The 17,708-nt window shown below is 35.1% G+C and overlaps 1 protein-coding gene across 2 annotated transcripts in view; it reads left to right on the top strand.

Moving 5' to 3' along the window:
* KIZ (kizuna centrosomal protein) overlaps positions 1–17,708 on the top strand; it is a 66,461-nt gene that overhangs the window by 23,042 nt on the left and 25,711 nt on the right. For both annotated transcript variants that reach the window (XM_058178332.1, XM_058178331.1), the window contains exons 7-10: positions 4,673–4,807; positions 5,906–6,070; positions 9,453–9,603; positions 13,217–13,325. In XM_058178332.1, coding sequence (XP_058034315.1) covers positions 4,673–4,807; positions 5,906–6,070; positions 9,453–9,603; positions 13,217–13,325 — 560 coding nt within the window. The remainder of the gene's footprint in view (positions 1–4,672; positions 4,808–5,905; positions 6,071–9,452; positions 9,604–13,216; positions 13,326–17,708) is intronic.

Here is a 17,708-nt window from a genome sequence, read left to right as displayed (position 1 = left end):
TTTTTATATCTGCTCATTCTACGATTTTGGGTAGTGTACAGTAATAATAGAAGAGGTGTCTAAAAATATACCTCACAGTCAAAAATTAAAATATAAGTTAAACATAATTAATAGTAGTATAAGACTAACATCTAAATAATCCAACATTTAGGTATTAGTTGGTAAATACTTATTTAAAGAAATAAATGTTGATGATCGACTAGGTGTACTTCTGTGAGTATATTTCATAATGAGGGGCAATCACAGTCTTCTGGCTGCTGTTTTCCTCACTTTGAACCACAGACAGCATTGTTGGTATGGCCTCTCTAGATGATTGCCCAGGATACATTCCTTATAAGAAATGATATATGCCCTATAGCCATGATGGTGAACCTATGGCATGCGTGCCACAGGTGACACGCAGAACCTTCTCTGCGGGCACACAAGCCATTGCCCAGCTCAGTTCCACTGTGCATGCATGCACGCTTCTCGCCGGCCAGCTGATTTTCGGGTCTGCCCTGCAAGTGGGAGATGTGTGGGGACCTACCTTTCTCCTCACTTTCTGCTGCCTGTGCCTTTCCAGATCTCTGGAGATTCCCCTCCCAGTGCTGTTTTAGAAAATGAGCCTTCTCCCCCCCCCGCCATTTTGAGAGACAAAGGCTTCTCCCCCCCCAGCTATTTTGGAGGCTTCCCCCCCAGTTGTTTTGGGAGGCAAAGGCTTTCCCCCCCCCCACAGCCATTTTGGAGGCTTTCTCCCCCTCCCAGCCATTTTGGAGACTCCCCTCCTCCATTTTGGGACACCAAGGCTTGGATTTCCTCGCCAGCCATTTTGGGAGGAAAAGGTTTTTTCCCCCCTCCCAGCTGTTTTGGGAGGCAAAGGCTCCCCCGCCCAGCCGTTTTGGGAGGCAAAGGCTTCCCCCTCCCAGTGCTGTTTTGGGATGTGAGGCCAAAAGGGGGGGGGTTGCATGTGCATGCACAGGGAGAGGGCGGTCGTGCGCACATGCAAGGGTTACACGCATATGCAGGGGGGCGGGGCATGTGGCATTACATTATGGGTGTGGGCATGTGCGAGTGTGCGATAGCGCACACGCGCACACTTTTGGCACCCAAGGAAAAAAAGGTTAGCCATCACTGCCCTAATAGTATTCATTCCTTTCAACTGGTATGGATTTTTTTCTTCCTATTAATCAGTGTAATGGAATTATGCCTGCCTATTTAATTCAAGGTGTCACCCAATGTAACAGTCTCTTATGTTAAAATTTTCACTTTTTAGCAGATATGGTACTATCATGAACAATTAATAGGTCTTTCCTTTGCACTATATAGAAAGCCATTAAAAGTAGCAAAGAGATACCTGGAAAAGAGATATCAAAATTAAGATTGTACTGTTTCCCTAAATTTAGCTGAATACAACGACTCATAACTATCCAGTATGGGGTGGGTTGAGATAGTGCTTTTCCATCTATAAAGATTCTGAATCTTTAAGTGGATAATAGTCACATTTTTTTATTGTTTGTTTTATTGGGTATTTTGAAATACTTGTACCCTAACTTCCCTGTATACAATAATAATAGTTTCTCTGTCTTTCTTCTAAATGCTTCTTTACAAATTTTCTAGAACCAATACATTGTTATTTCATAACATCACATTAAATCTGAGCAGTTAAATATATTTAGAGTTGATATGAAACCTAGTCTGGGACTATTGTATATTTTTATATTTTATAATTACTTGCTAGTTATATATTTTTTCTTCTTTTCTGACCCTTTTAAATTGTGTTTGCAAGATAATGTGTTGACAAGGAACTTCTGATTTGTTATGAGGGAGTTGAAAATATTAATAGTATACACTACAGGATGTCATCTTCCTTAAATCTTAGTTAAATCTCTTTCATTATAGTTGAATCACTGTGACAGACAAGCCAAGAGTCACTTTGGATTGCATCAAGACGTAAATGGAATAAATAAATGTATTTATGAAATAAGGTTGAACGTAATTAAAGGATTGATTAATTTTTGTGGTGTTAAAAACATAGTTTAATTAGTATTTTACATTTTTCTAGATATCATTTAGAAATAAAAATAATACCTTTGTGCAGCTTTTATTATATAAAGCAAGTCCTCAACTTACAACCATTTGTTTGGCAACTCTTCGATATTGCAATGGCATTGAAAAATGGGACTTAATGACTGGTCTTCGCATTTACCACCATCAAAATTCAGGCAATTACAGCAAGTTTAACAAGTGCTTACAGTGGTTGCAGCATTTTCAGATCATGTGATCATCATTTGTGTCCTTTCCAGCCAGCCTTTGACAAGCAAAGTCAATGGAAGAAGTCAGATTTGTTTAAAAACAAGTAATTTGCTTGACAACTGCCGTGATTTGCTTAACAACCATGGCTAAAAAGTTCTAAAATTGAGTACAACTCACTAAACAACCATCCTGCTTAGCACTGAAAATTCTGGTCCCAATTGTGGTCATAAGTCAAGGACTACACGTATAGCCTTTATCATATTGTCTCTGTGTTAATTGAAATGGTGTGCTGTTGCAAGTGACAGTAACACTTTATGTAAATCGTTATAATTTTACATATTGTAAATATGCATCCCCCCCGATTGGTAATATTTAAGATTGCAATTAGGTATTGGACTAGACCATTTACTGGTAAATCCCTAAAGCAGCATTAAGAATATACTGAATTGTAATTAAATCTCTCTAAACTGAATCTCTCTGAATCTTGTATCTCTGCTTGTTCACTGGGATTTTGCCATATGTGTTTTTAAAATTCTGCCACTAGTTTTCATATTCATTCATCTCTATTGATCCATCTGAATCCTACCCCACCATCCCATTTTTATTTTAAAATTTAAGAGTGGAACCAGCAAGAAGCATCATCATGATATCTGATGAGAATGTTTGAGTATCGTGCTACTGTGTAGCCACTGGGCTATTAATATTGATACTTCTACAATGGGAAATAAATCAGTGATCTTTCAAAATTCTTGATGTGTCAGTATTGTCAGATTGAGGGAGAATCTTGTTTTACACTTTGTTTGTTCTCGTCACTAACCTGTGCTTCATTTAGAGCCTTAGCAAGTCCAGACTCTTCGACTTAGCACTTAGGAAAATAATGAGTATTTCAAGCTTAGGTTTAAGAAGGAACAAGGCAGAGACCTTTTGCTTCTGTTGCTTCAGCTGCATTCAAGAGGACTTAGCACAGATGGATTGTGCATTACAAAATGTAACACATAATTCAAGCTGTCAGCTTAATCAGACTGTTTCCAGGAAGCAACCTGTAAAGAGAAAGACCCCTTGTTTGCTGACCCCTGATCCATAGCCTGCTGCATCATGTCATCCATTTTGCTTTTCTTTATTTATGTGTCCTTTCCTTCCCCTTCTTTTTATTAATGTATTCCCTTCAAGTGGCACCCTGGAAAGACCACCCAGAGGGAGGAGCACAATAGGGAATGACCTAGCTGAAATAGAGATTTTGTAAGACTTCAGTGCAATGAAAAGCCCTGTTGAACTGCCTGTGTGTTCTTACCGATTCAGTGTGTATTAGTTTAAAACTCAAAACTTCACTCTCACACCACCTTCATTTTTCAGGGTTCACCATTACTCTTATGGGAATGCACTGCAATCATTTTCAGGAACTTAAATGTTTTACAGTGCTGTGTGAATCGTGCACACTATGCATTAAAGTTGTAAATATTTTAGAAGCTTAGTAGGCTCTCTGAATATTGTTTTTGTACTATATTTATAGGCCAGCTGTGTGTTTGCTTTATAGAGTTTTGCTGGAACAAAGCTGGCAGACTGAAATAAAAATCTGAATAGCTATTTAAAAGGATTAGCAGTACTCCATTGTTAAAATGCTTAAATCTTAATTTGCATCATTATAGAGGCATCCCATTATTATAATTCCCCATAAATCACAGTTATGTTTTCCACCTGTAGAGATCCATTAGCCGTTTCCATTCATATAGTTATCATACTTTTTGGTTGTTTTAAATTAGAAATAGCCAAATACTGAGTTGCTTCAACCACAGTTTGCAATGCCATTGCACTTTTGGCCAAATTTAGCCCTAAAATTTATTAAGTTTCTTTGCTAATCATGTTATACATAGAAATAAACATTATATGATAAATTATTTGTGCTATAATAGTCTAGCAGAACAGATTCACTTTTTATACACCAAACCAGGACAGTGTTTTACTAGTTGTATGAATTCTGCAAATTCATAATATGCAATCCTGACATGAAAACTTGAGCTATGGTTGATACAGGTTGTATGTCTCATTCTTTTTTTTCCCCCTTGACATTTAGGAATTCCCTATATATATGATGCCAGCTTCACATTGCAAATTTCTTATCTCTGCTTTGTTGATTGCTGCTTGTGAAGATAAACCCTACACAATATAATAATGCTGCCTCATACAACATTTATCACACTGTTGTATCCCTATCTAAATGTCACCAAAAAAGGAACGAGAAAAAGTATTTTCAGGTGATATTGCTCAGCGCTTCTTGGTATAATCCAGAGAAGGCATATATATACAATGAAATACAGCAAAAGTGCTTCTACTTCCCCATTTGTATTAATATGGCCTATTTTAATATCAATATTTTAGTAGATTGTTAAACAATGTGTTCTTGCTACTGCATGAAATGCATTTTTTTTTCTTATTGCTGCAGGGAATGTCTGTCATTTGAAGGATTTTGTCATGTCTTAACTTTCATAGAAGAACTGGTGGCCAATGTACCTTCTGGATGCTCGGCATTATACCAGAGAGGAACTGCTAACACAGCAGAACTAGAGAAGCTTATAAGGTCAATGGCTAGTTTCATTTAATGTGAAATGTGACAATGCTATCTATGTAACTATTCTGATTGTGGTGTTAATAACTTCATTTGAATTTATTTCAGATTAATGCTCCACCACACAAATCCTGGATTGTTCTCATTTCCAATTGGTCTGTTCGGAAGAATAATATAAAGGAGATGTTTTAACAATGAGGCATGCATAGTGTACTTCAGGGTTCATATTAAATGGAGTTCAAGTGATTAGAGCTCTCAGAAGAGACTTTTCAGCACATACAATTATTATTGATTTGGGAGAAAGAGCAATATTATTTTGTTTTGTTAAACTGGAGGAAGATAGGAAACCGCAAATTTAGTGTGGCACCTTTCACTTCCCTCCCAAATTTGGGAGCTCACTATAACACTCAGTAACTTTGCCTTCTATTTAAGATAAATATTCTTCTTTTTGGAATGGCCACAGATTACTTTAGTAATCTGTAGCTAATATCTCTTTATAACAGCGCTGTAGGAACAGTTTGATTGTTTTAAAGTAATATATTCCTCATTAATATATTTTTTTAAAATTGTACAGTGGAAGGGACTTTATATTTGGCAATGCAATGACATTTTCATTATGCTGATTTATTTCGGTAGATTACAAGTCAGACCCAGAGTGTTTTTATTAGTCACACACCCTAATCCAGGACTCTTTTTTTTCCTCATTCCTCCTAGGAATTGTTGAAAGAATTATGTATATATTCTTCACACTTGAAAATGTTGGCATTGCAGGCTCATACTCTAGCTTTGCATGTGTTGCAGTGAGTTCAAATCCTGAAGCAGAAATGCTGACTATGAAAATGGACTTCCTAAATGGCCTATCACATTCTTCCCCAAAGACTTTCATTTTACCCAACTGTGTGTCATGGTTATTTCTGTGATTTCAGCTGGATAAAATATCAATTATCAGATGTGGAATCAAAGAAGTTTTTTTGGTTCTCAGGATGCTATAGGTGAAGAAGTTGGTGCATGCATACACATATATGATCAATATATTAATAGTGTTTTAAATTTCATTGATAAAAATAAAATATAAATTACCTATTTTTAAGTGCATGTTTTCGTTTATAGCCTCTGTAATAAAGGTGGCAACTTGGCACAAGAAAACTTTGAGGCATGTGAAGCGCTTGTCCTTTATCAACTTCAGAAATTATTGCAAAATACAATGAATGGATGCCTTTTACAAGATAAAATGCTTAATGACAAAAAGGAAAGACTGAATGAAGGACAAAGCAGGTATGATCACTTAATGTTCACAGAGCCATCATTCTTATAAGTCACATGCTGTATATGAAATGAAATCGAAGCACTTCAAGAGAGTTGCATACATCGTTATAATTTAACTATTCAAAATATAGAAATTAAATATGTTTTATAAAACAATCCTGTACATGTTTACTTTGGTTTAAGTCTCACTGAATTCGGTGAGACTTAATCCCAGGTAAGAATTTATAGAATAGGAGCTTTAAAAGGAAAGAGATGGATAGGAAAAAGAAAACCCTAGATAATAAGCAGAGCAATAGCTAACACCAGAGCTACAGGATATCTGAGAATACATAAAGTGTTAACTTAGGCTTTTGGCAGTGCATCTGTCAGCATGTACATAGGTAAACACACAACCTACTACTAGCCTACTACTTTTAACAATAAAACTCCCTCAAATACATTAATGCACAAATAGTTCCCCTCAAATAGACTCATGTGAGAGATTGTGAGAAACAGGTGGGAGGAGTTCAGTGTGCATGACAAGAGATAGCATAGCCCACAGATGGGAGATGAGGGAAGAAAATTTGGATTGTGGTATGCTGCTAAGAGTTGTTTCTGTGAGATAGACGATCATATACATTTGATTAATAATAAATAAATATTTCAGAGATTCTGTCCTAATTGGTTTATTATGTTTTCAGATTTCAGAATTATAGTCATTTTCATTTATTTATTATCTACTGAACCTCTAGCTGATAATTTACTTGAAAGTACAGGTATTACCGTAACTGGGACCAGGAACTCCATTACAGTCATAAAGTCAAAAATCATAGGACCATGCCAATTTATGACAGCAGTTCTAGCAGTTCTGGTTGTGGTTCTTAAGCAAATTGTGTTTGGTTGTTACGCGTGATGTCACATGACTGGGACTTACAATTTCCTGCCAACTTCCTCACTAGCTTTGCTTGTTGGAAACTGACAACAAAGGTCGCAGGTGGCAAACATGTGACTATAGGATGTTCTGACCACTATAATTGTGTGAATCATGGTCATGTGACTGGGATGTTTCAGTGGCCAAAACTTTGAAGATCAACTCTAAGTACTAAGCAAAGACTAACTGTAATTTTGTAATAAAGAACGGGAGGGGGGGGGAGCAGCAGCAGGAGGTGAGGCTGAGCCAGTACATTGATTATGTTCATTTTTGATTGATGAATCTTTTTTTATCTGGGCTGTTGTTTCTGTGCTAGTTGTTTTTCTGTTTTCTTTTAATATTGGTATCTGCCTAGAGTTGGTCATTTACATTGAAATAAATAGTAAAAACATACAGGAGAGAACTGATTACAAAATTCTAATACATTTGACGTGATCCAATATTATTATTGTCTCATACTTGCTAATAAATAAGCTAAAGTTAAATAAAACCAGGGTGCTATTTCTTCTTGAATGCATTTGAGATTTAGCTGTTGAGCTTAGACTCTTGAATGAGTTTAGCTTTTTAATCCTCCATCTATCCATGTTCCTGAATTAGTTTGAATGCATTTTCCTATAGGTGTGGTTCTGTCTGAATGTTCTATAACAGTGGTGTCAAACTGAGGGCCGCATCAGGGTTGTGTTTGACCTCAGTGGACCAGGGGTTGAGGGTGTGTGGTCGGGGTGGGCGTGATCATGGTGGGGGTGGGGGTGGCCATGATGGCCGTTTGACAGTCTCAAGATGTACTTTTTCCCCTTCTTTCTTTCCATAGTTCTTTACCATAACCATTTTCCTATCTCTTTTACCAGATATTACTGGCAAACATTTATGCTTGATATTCCACTAAACTATTTATTTCTAAATTTATACCCCATTGTTTACTAGTAAATTGCTTTTCCAGGCAGAAAAGCTATTTATACTATTGTATTTTTATTATTATTAATATTATTAATTAATAATAATAATAGTTAAAATATTAATAATAATATTATTAACATTAATATTAATATTAATGATATTAATAATAATAATAAAAATACACTAACATAAATAACATGGTAATACAAGATCTAACATCAGAGGTAAATTTCCAGGATAGTAAATAGAAATGCTGTCAATTATAGATTGTTGATTCTAGATTAAATGGACCTACAGTATGTAAAATCTGGCATTAAACTACAGTATTAACATACTGCAGTTGCTTGTTTTCTATCCAGATCAGGCACTTAACTTGAGGCCACATAATTGTAATCCAGTCCAATCTAGTCCTCCTGCAGCACTTTGCCGGCCAAAAACAGGCTGTGTGGAAGCCCTGCATGGCCCATTTTTAGCCGCCAGAGTGCTGCTGGAGGCTGGGGAGGCCAAAAATGGGCCACATGGGGGCCTCGCAGGGCCTCCGTGTGGCCCATTTTGGCCAGCAGAGGCACTGTGGGGCGCTCCTTTGATATTTCCAGGCCGGCCCCATAGCCTCTCTCAATAAGCACCCCTGTTCAATAAGTATCAGTTTCAATTCCCAGCTATTTCACCTCTTTAAACATTGTTCAACTTTTTTAGGATAAAATATGATGTTTCTAGTCTTTTGAATTATATATTGAATCCAAAATAATGTGTCAAAATATCTTAATGAATAATGTTCTCAGGTGTGATGGTATGTGGGAATGACTTTGGGAGACAGGAGGAAGATCTGCAGCTTAGACATCTGATAAAAGGCAGCTGCAGGTGGGGGAAAAACATGGAGAATGTTTCAAAAGGGACTCCCTTTAGTTTATTGGTGACTAAAAAGAGAGGATGGGAGAAATATTTTCAGTCTTGTAAGATTCTGTTTAATGTAATCTTACAGTAAAGATCATGCTGATGCTTCTGGTTATGCTTTTGTCCCGGACTGCCTTGAAAAGCTAATATTAGGACTCTTGAAAAGACCCCAAAAAATCAATAAATCAATTACAGATTGCACAACTGGATTACATTAGCTATTACGTGAATGGTAAAACTCTGAATTCAGTTTTTGCTAAATATGGCCTTTTTTGTGTGCCTTGTCTTTATTATATTCTGCCAAACTCAGAAGGTGAATTTTCGCAATTTACACTATAACACACAAAAAGATTGGGGGGGCGGGGGAACCAGTGTAAAAGCACAAAACATCTCAATGACCAAATCAATCTAATTTCATTTTTCTATAATTAATATATATTGGAAAAGTTATTTTAATGAAAACAATATAGTTTAATAAAAAAAATACAAGGTCCAATAAGAGATCAAAAATATTAAAATAAAATAAAGTCTGATCTCAAATAATTCCATCCCTCTAGGCTGATGAAAGCAGAAAGAAAAATTTTTCACTCTAGAATTATTCCATATTTTAGTTCTATATAAACAATATCTCATGCCAACTTAGCTGTTTTTTTAGCATTTTAAATGAAAGCTTTTTTTCTGTTTATCTAGATCTGAATTGGCATCTTATTTTACTAAGATTTGGGAACGTTTAAGCAAGCATATCTTATTCTTGCAAAAGCACCACATTTTGCTCAGACAAGAAGTGAAAGACATGTTTGGTACCCTATTGATTTTGGAGAGTCATAAAGAAGAAAGCCCGGTCAGTATGTTTCCTAACTTCTGCAAGTCTGAATGCCAGAGAGAGACACCTGGTGAATGATTTTCAGATGAAGGAATTATATCTCTGTGTGTACTGTATAGCAGTAATTTTACATATAGACCATGTAATGTGATTGCTGAAAAGGCTTTTTTGGTATTTGGCTGCTGATTATTTTCTGAAACATGAATGTCCTGATTACTAATCAATAACCAGTCAGAATGCTTACATGCATTAATTTGAAGGAAGGTATAAAACAATTTCTAAAACTTAAGGAGATAAAACATTTTTGGATATTCTTGTCACTGAATGTTATCAGCGTTTCAGATTGGTCTTTATTTTATTTAATTCATAAAGTTATCTGACATATGAGGTGCCAAAATGAAAACATAATTTCCCAGAAAATCTTTAACTAAATACTTTGATGTGAGCTGCAGCAAGGTTTTTTTACTGTTACAATCAACTTTGTATGAAAAAGCCAAATGATTTTAGTGCTTCTAATATTGATATCCTAAATTGTAATTAAGAATTATAGAATATTTTTCTCTTGTCTATTTGCAATATTTACAATATTCTAAGTTATCTAAGAAAAGTCAATAATCTTTCATATTATACAGTAATATAAAATTATTTTATTAAAATAATACAGTGTATCAAGATTTATAACAATGTCAGAGAGAAAAAATAAAAATAAAACTTAATTTCTCTCTTAAGTTCAGTAAGTGGTTGTATCATCTTAGGCTGTAATAAATACAACACTGTAACATTTCCTGTCTTTATTGATAGGTTTCTTACATCACTATGCAAAAAATGTTGTCCCAATCTGTAGCAAGCTTCAACTCAGGAAGTTTTAAGAATTTTCTGACAAACCTATTTCAGGTCTTAACAGCGTTTCTCTGGGATTTAAGTCTGAACATTGGTTTGGCCATTTCAAAACTCCAAATTTCCTCAGCTGTTCCTTTGTTTGCGTGTTAATGAACACTGAATTGGTGCATGAGCCACTTGTGTTTCAGTTTCAGTGAGCAAATATATTATCTTATTAAATAATCTAATGAAAAGTTGACTTCATGTTTTTGCCAATATCAAATTGTCTGCGAAAGCAAAATATCCTTTTGACACTTCCATTTTTGACTATTGGATATTTTAGAGTAAAATGTGTGCTTGGTTTCTATCAGACATAATGATCCCCCAGAGCCTGAAACGTATTATTTTTGACTTATTTTTCCATAAAAATTTCCCACAGAAGCCTGGAACCCTCAAATTTTTAGAAAATTTGAGGCAATATTCTTCATGAACAATAGTTTTCCCTTTCCTATGCAGTGTTTTTCAGATAGTGAAATAATAAATATTAACTTTAGCCAGGATAAAATGATCCCATTGAACTGAATTTCCTTATGGACGTCTTTGTCTATTCTTTTGGAACGATTTTGACAGGACAACTATTCTTGAGAAGATTCATAATTTTAATCTTCATTTTCCTGGACCAATTAAGTCATTGAACTTTAGAAATAGGATTATATCTATTTCAAGACAATTAGGCATCACATACTTTTTTAATGTGAATCTAGAAATCTAGAATAGAATACAGCTGGAAGGAACCTTGGAGGTCTTCTAGTCCAACCCCCTGCTCAAGCGGAAGAACCTATACCTTTCAGACAAGTGACTAGCCAGTCCCTTCTTTAAAACCTCCAGTGATGGAGCACCCACGATTTCTGAGGACAAGCTGTTCCACTGGTTAATTGTCCTCACTGTTAGGAAGTTTCTCCTTAATTCCAGATTGCTTCTCTCTTTGATTAGTTTCCAACCATTGTTTCTTGTCCTGCCCTCTGGTGCTTTGGATAATAATTTGACCCCTTCTTCTTTGTGGTAACCCCTCAAATAATGAAATACTGCTATCCTGGCACCCCTAATTCTTCTTTTCTTTAGACTAGCCAAGGCCAAAATCTGCAGCCATTCTTATGGTTTAATCTCCAAGCCTTTTATCCAGACCCTTGTTGCTCTTCTTTGAACTTCTCAACATCTTTTTATAGTATGGTGACCAAAATTGGTTGCAGTATTCCAGGTGTGATCTCACTAGGGTTTTATAATGCGGCACTAATATTTCATGTGATCTTGAGTCCATGCCTCTGTTTATACAACCCGGGATTGTATTAGCTTCTTTAGTTTTTGCTGCATACTGTTGGCTCATATTCAAATGATCATCCACTAGGACTCTAATGTCCCTCTCACAGTTACTGTTTTTTAGCTGGGTCTCACCTAATCTGTACTTATACCTTTGATTTTTCCTTCCTAAATGTAAAACTTTGCTTTTCTCCACATTAAAATTCATTTTGCTGGATAGGGCCCATTGTTCAAGTTTGTCAAGAACTTTTTGGATCCTGAGCTTGTCTTCTGGGATGCTGGCTATTCCTGCCTCCTATCAGCGAATTTGATGAGTTCCCGTTCTATTCTGTCATCTAAGTCATTAATGAAGATATCTTCAGAAATTCATTTTGAATGGGATATGATATGTTGTGTGATGAGTACATCACTGTGGCAAAAGGAGCCAGATTTTGAGAGATTTATATCAGGAAAAGTTTTCCTTGCCCTCATTGTTTAAAAAAATACCCACACAATTGCCCCAGTTATCATTTTAATGGCATTGATTGAACAGTTGCTTTTTTCACATAGGCACATTGCTCAGTAGATGACTTTGTTATGAAACAAATAAAACAAGCAGCAATTGTTACTATAATGTGCTCAAGTCACTCATTTTATTTATCAATAAGATCCTTATTCAGTGGGGTTCTTGATGCTCTCTTAGGTTGTTTCTTTGTTGGTTTGCAGACATGTAATGGAATATGTGAATGGCCTTGGGAGAAGAGAGGGAGGGAGGGAGGGAGAGAGCAGGAGCAAAACTAGTAACATCATTAGTGCTGCTATCATTTTGAAAAAGATCTTGTTGAGTTAGTAAATGGCTGCATTTGCTTACATCTCTTTTATCAGAAATGGTTAGTTTTGCCTTTTTCTAGGGCTACTACTAACTTTTCTGGAAACCAGAATAATCCAAGCATCTCATGAATGTTCAGACTCAGACTTTGATATCAATTAATAACAAGCGTTTTACTTATCTGGAATAGTTCTATGCACATTATTCAAGTGTTTTATGAACCCGCAGAGTAGGTGAAGTTATTTGAAAACTTGGTATGTTTGTTTCATTAGAATATTCTGTATATGCCTGTGTATGCAGGGGTGACTCTTATTCTGTCCAGCTGCCAAAGCAATCCTTCAGGAGGATCTCTGAGCTGCTTCCCAACATTGGGAATGGATTCTGAGGCATGCTTTGGCAAACAATTTGCATGGGCCTAAAACTAATGAATTTTGTTCATATAAGGTCTTTGATGAGCAATTGATCTGAGGGACTTGTATACTTTCTAAAAGAGCAGTAATAATGTGATCTCAATTTTCAAATTCTCATACACATGAAAAATAATGCAATGTGTATTAGTTAATTAGTTTTAAAATATATTAAGGCAGGAGCTGAGAGAAGCTCATTTCAGAATTTGCATTTATTATTATAATTCTGCAAAAATATCAGAATATTTTTCAAAATACTGTTTTATTTCTTTTGCTTTAGACTTCTCCAGTGTTGAAAGACTTTGTAGAAGATTGTGAAGACAGATCATTTTCCTGTAGCGATAAAACCTCCTATAATTCACAAGCAAAAAATAGCCCAGAAGAGCAAGGTAAACATTCAGACTATAGAGAGAACAGAAAATAATGTTCTGTAAAATGTGTTACATATATTTTTGCATAGAAACATTGAAGAACAAAGATTTAGAAATATATTTGTAATTCGTTAGCAAAGAAGAAACTGAATAATCCGGTTTTAGAAGGAAAGACTCTTACTTAGAAAAGTGTTTGTTGGATTTTATGATAAATTTATCTGCTGAAGGAAATAATTTTAGAAGTGGAAGGTGGTGACATGCTCAGCAAAGGCTATAGGAAACAAGCCATTAGAACGTACAAATAGTCCTCGATTTACAACCAAAAATGGGACAGGAATTTCCATTGCTAAGTGATGCGGTTATTGAGTCTTGCCCCATTTTATGACCTTTTTTGCTGCGGTCGTTAAGCAAATCACACAATCATTAAGCAAATCCAGCTTCCACCATTGACTTTGCTTGTTGGAAACCTCTGTAAGATCTCAAATGGTGATTACATGACTCTGGGACCTGCAACTATTGTAAACATATACAGGTTGCTAAGTACCCAAATTTTGATCATGTGACCAAAGGACACTTCAATGATTGTAAATGTGAGAACCAATTGTAAATAACTTTTTTCAACACCATTGTAATTTCAAATGTTTGTTAAACAAATGATCGTAACTCAAGGACTATCTGTCGACTCCTTTACATGGTACTCATAAGCAATCATACTTTGTTTATTTTAGTAGAATTTTATCATTTTAAGCGCTGGTTGTGCAGTGGTTAGAATGCGGTATTTCAGGCTAACTCTGCACAGTCTGGAGTTTGATCCTCACTGGCTCAAGGTTGACTCAGCCTTTCATCCTTCCAAAATGAAGACCCAGATTGTTGGGGGAAATATGCTAACATTGTAAACCACTCAGAGTGCTGTAAAGTACTATGGAGTAGTATATAAGTCTAAATGCTAATATAAATAACTTTCGCTATTGCTATCATTAAAAGAGGGGCAGTGATTTAAAATAATTATCTAGATTTAGTTTCTGTGTATGTCTGTGCCTATGTCTTTGTGTATTCTCTTGGGATTAATAGCCAAGTTGGTTAAGTTTGCTGGCAAGTTTTTGCTGACTTTAAATACAGAGGCCCAGGATACAGTTGCTGTTTTCTTTGGCAAATAAACAGAGAGAGTAACAGGGTATTTTACTAAAGTTCACAGTCGTATCCTTTGTAAAGAACAGTAATGGACAGTTTAGATCAATAAACAAGAGATAACAAAAATGAAAAAGTAAAGGGAATGGGACTTAAAAAGAAAACAAAGTAGTCTGATCACTGTGAGTTTGAAATGTGTTTCATTATTGTTTGTGTTCACATACAAAAATCACAAGCTGGTTTGAAGATGAGAAAGAAAAGAAAAAAAATTCCTAGAAAAGATTGATATTACAGGTAAAAGTAATGGCTGTATAATAGCCTCAAATGTGATGTTTACCTTTATTATACAATAAAACATTGCATTCCAACGGCTTGTGAATTACCCTCATTCTGAATAAATCCAACTACTACATTCTAGGTTCAGACATAAATTGCAAGAACATAAGGTCCAAGCTTATGTCATGCCCGCTTTAAGTCTTTGTAACCATGTTATATGTTTTAAACCTTGTGAATATCTATCCTTTTAGCCTTTCAGGTCTTGGTATTGGTCTTACAAAGGTCAGTCACCATGGGGAAGAATCAGTAATTATATGGCAAACTACACGTTTCTGATTTGATTCTTTTCTTTTCAGCAGTAATTGAACATGTATCATTAGAGTAAGAGCACAGGAAAAAGTGCCAGACAAAAGCAGGATTTCTGCCTCAGAAAGCATTTTGATAATTTAAAATATTTTGTAATAAGATCTTATCAGAACCTGTTACAGTCTCTTTCTGGTAATTGCATTATGTTTTTTAAAAATAATGTGAAATATAGCATGGCAGGCTTTTCTTCTTATTCTTTCTTTTAGGTATGCATATGTTTGTAGTATATATTAGAACCTGTAACAAATGCAGATCTGTAGTCAACATTTTGCAATCCTTTTCTTTTTTAAAAGGAAACAAACTGCGCACAAAAATATGGAAATATATAACTACGTGTCAACAAGTAGCATAAAGTTGCAGGATAAATGTGAAAGTTACTAGGTTTTTTAATATGAAAAGTGCTTTAATATTTTAATGTATATTTCTGTTTTAGTTTTTTAAAAAATAAATAAATAATTAGGACATAAATAGTTAGGACAAGTTCTACCGTCATAGTTGGAATTCTTTTAACAGTGTTAAAAGAGTTACTAAACCAGTGCAGTAAATTCTTTGATTACCTTCTATAAAGAATAATGTTCTGACTTTATTGAAGGTCATCCAAGAAGATTGGTACAGATTTTTTTCCATTAGCTAACAGAAAAAGGTACAATTTTCAATTTTCATGAACATTTGCCAAACCAGAGAAATTCCAGTTTTTCCAGCCAATGCTTTTTATACTGTTTTTTCTCAATTTTGTGAGGAAATTCTTTTGATAAAATTCTAATATTTAATAAAAGACATAATCCATGTAAATATGCCATGTTCACCTCCCTTGACAAAACTTTAAATACCAATTGATAAATTTATCCTCATCTGATAAAAGCAAAGGAAGCTGCTCATTCTCACAACTATCAATTTACTCATGTTGTCCTTGTAATTCATTTTTAATACTTTTCTTAGTACAAGTGCATGGTATATCTTTGGAGCAAGAATAAAGCTTTAGCTTAGCTAACAGAAGGTAGCTTTCTGGGGGGCTAAGGCATCCATTTGCTCCTACATCTATTGGGTATTTTATATTTATTTATATTTATATTTTATAACCAGACGTAGACTCATACCATAGGATTTTTTTCTTAATTTGGCTGCATTTAATATAAATTGCCATGAAAATTAGTTCTGGATTCCCATATTACATTAAGCAATGAGTTGTTTAACCATAATTTATTAAATAAACATTTAACTGGGATTGAAAAACATGCAATCTTCAATATAAAATAATGATCATGATGATCATGATCATGATGATAATATAAAAATAGTTTATTGGCTATGGCATAGAACAACATGCAGTTAATGAACTTCCTTCAAGGTTTTTAGGGTTGAAACCTTCCATTCTGAGACACTCAAGGATGGTCATCTAAACCATTTAAAATGACAACTTCAAATAGCAGTGGAAAGAAGCTGAAAAACTTTTATAGTGTGCTCAGAAGTGAAAACAGAAAACAGGCAGGAAGAGAAACCAGTAGAACTCCCCAATGTTAGTTTGTTTTTCGGAAAGGGACCCTTTGAATCTCAGACAACTACTTATACCCTCTGTTACTGACCAAAACAAAGTACATTCCTCTTCAGTAAGAAGCCAAGAGGGCAGCAGTGATGTTGAATGCTACCTTCGGCTTTCTCTTGTTTTCTACAGACAGAGCTCATTTTAATGAATCTGTGGCTGTTGGGTGTTTCGTAAATAGACCGTCCACCTGGTCCATTTCCAAGGGAAAGTGATAAGAGAATCTGATTATTTAACCATAAAACAAATCTGGGGTGCAAGTCCAACAAGAGTAGCTCTGCTCTTCTAAGATTAAATGCATCGCCCAGCACATTGGCTTTTTCAACTAGGGAACAGAATGAGTGGTTAGATAATTAATACTTGTGGCTAACCTCACTTAAAAAGAAAAAATTGGATTCTTGAAGTATCAGATTCCTGTCACTCCTGATTTGCAAGGAAAGCTGCTCTAGAACCTAGAATAGATTGCTCAAAGCTTTTAGAGGCAGATGCTTGAAAGAATGATCAATCTCACCATGATCTCGGTTCATTTTTTTTTATTTACATTTATATCCAGACGTAGACTCATACCATAGGATTTTTTTCTTAATTTGGCTGCATTTAATATAAATTGCCATGAAAATTAGTTCTGGATTCCCATATTACATTAAGCAATGAGTTGTTTAACCATAATTTATTAAATAAACATTTAACTGGGATTGAAAAACATGCAATCTTCAATATAAAATAATGATCATGATGATCATGATCATGATGATAATATAAAAATAGTTTATTGGCTATGGCATAGAACAACATGCAGTTAATGAACTTCCTTCAAGGTTTTTAGGGTTGAAACCTTCCATTCTGAGACACTCAAGGATGGTCATCTAAACCATTTAAAATGACAACTTCAAATAGCAGTGGAAAGAAGCTGAAAAACTTTTATAGTGTGCTCAAGTGAAAACAGAAAACAGGCAGGAAGAGAAACCAGTAGAACTCCCCAATGTTAGTTTGTTTTTCGGAAAGGGACCCTTTGAATCTCAGACAACTACTTATACCATCTGTTACTGACCAAAACAAAGTACATTCCTCTTCAGTAAGAAGCCAAGAGG

Source organism: Ahaetulla prasina, chromosome 3 (assembly GCF_028640845.1).
Source record: "Ahaetulla prasina isolate Xishuangbanna chromosome 3, ASM2864084v1, whole genome shotgun sequence".
Lineage (NCBI taxonomy): Eukaryota > Metazoa > Chordata > Lepidosauria > Squamata > Colubridae > Ahaetulla > Ahaetulla prasina.
The sequence above is the reverse complement of the archived record's forward strand: the minus strand, read 5'-3'. Positions and strand labels throughout refer to the sequence as shown.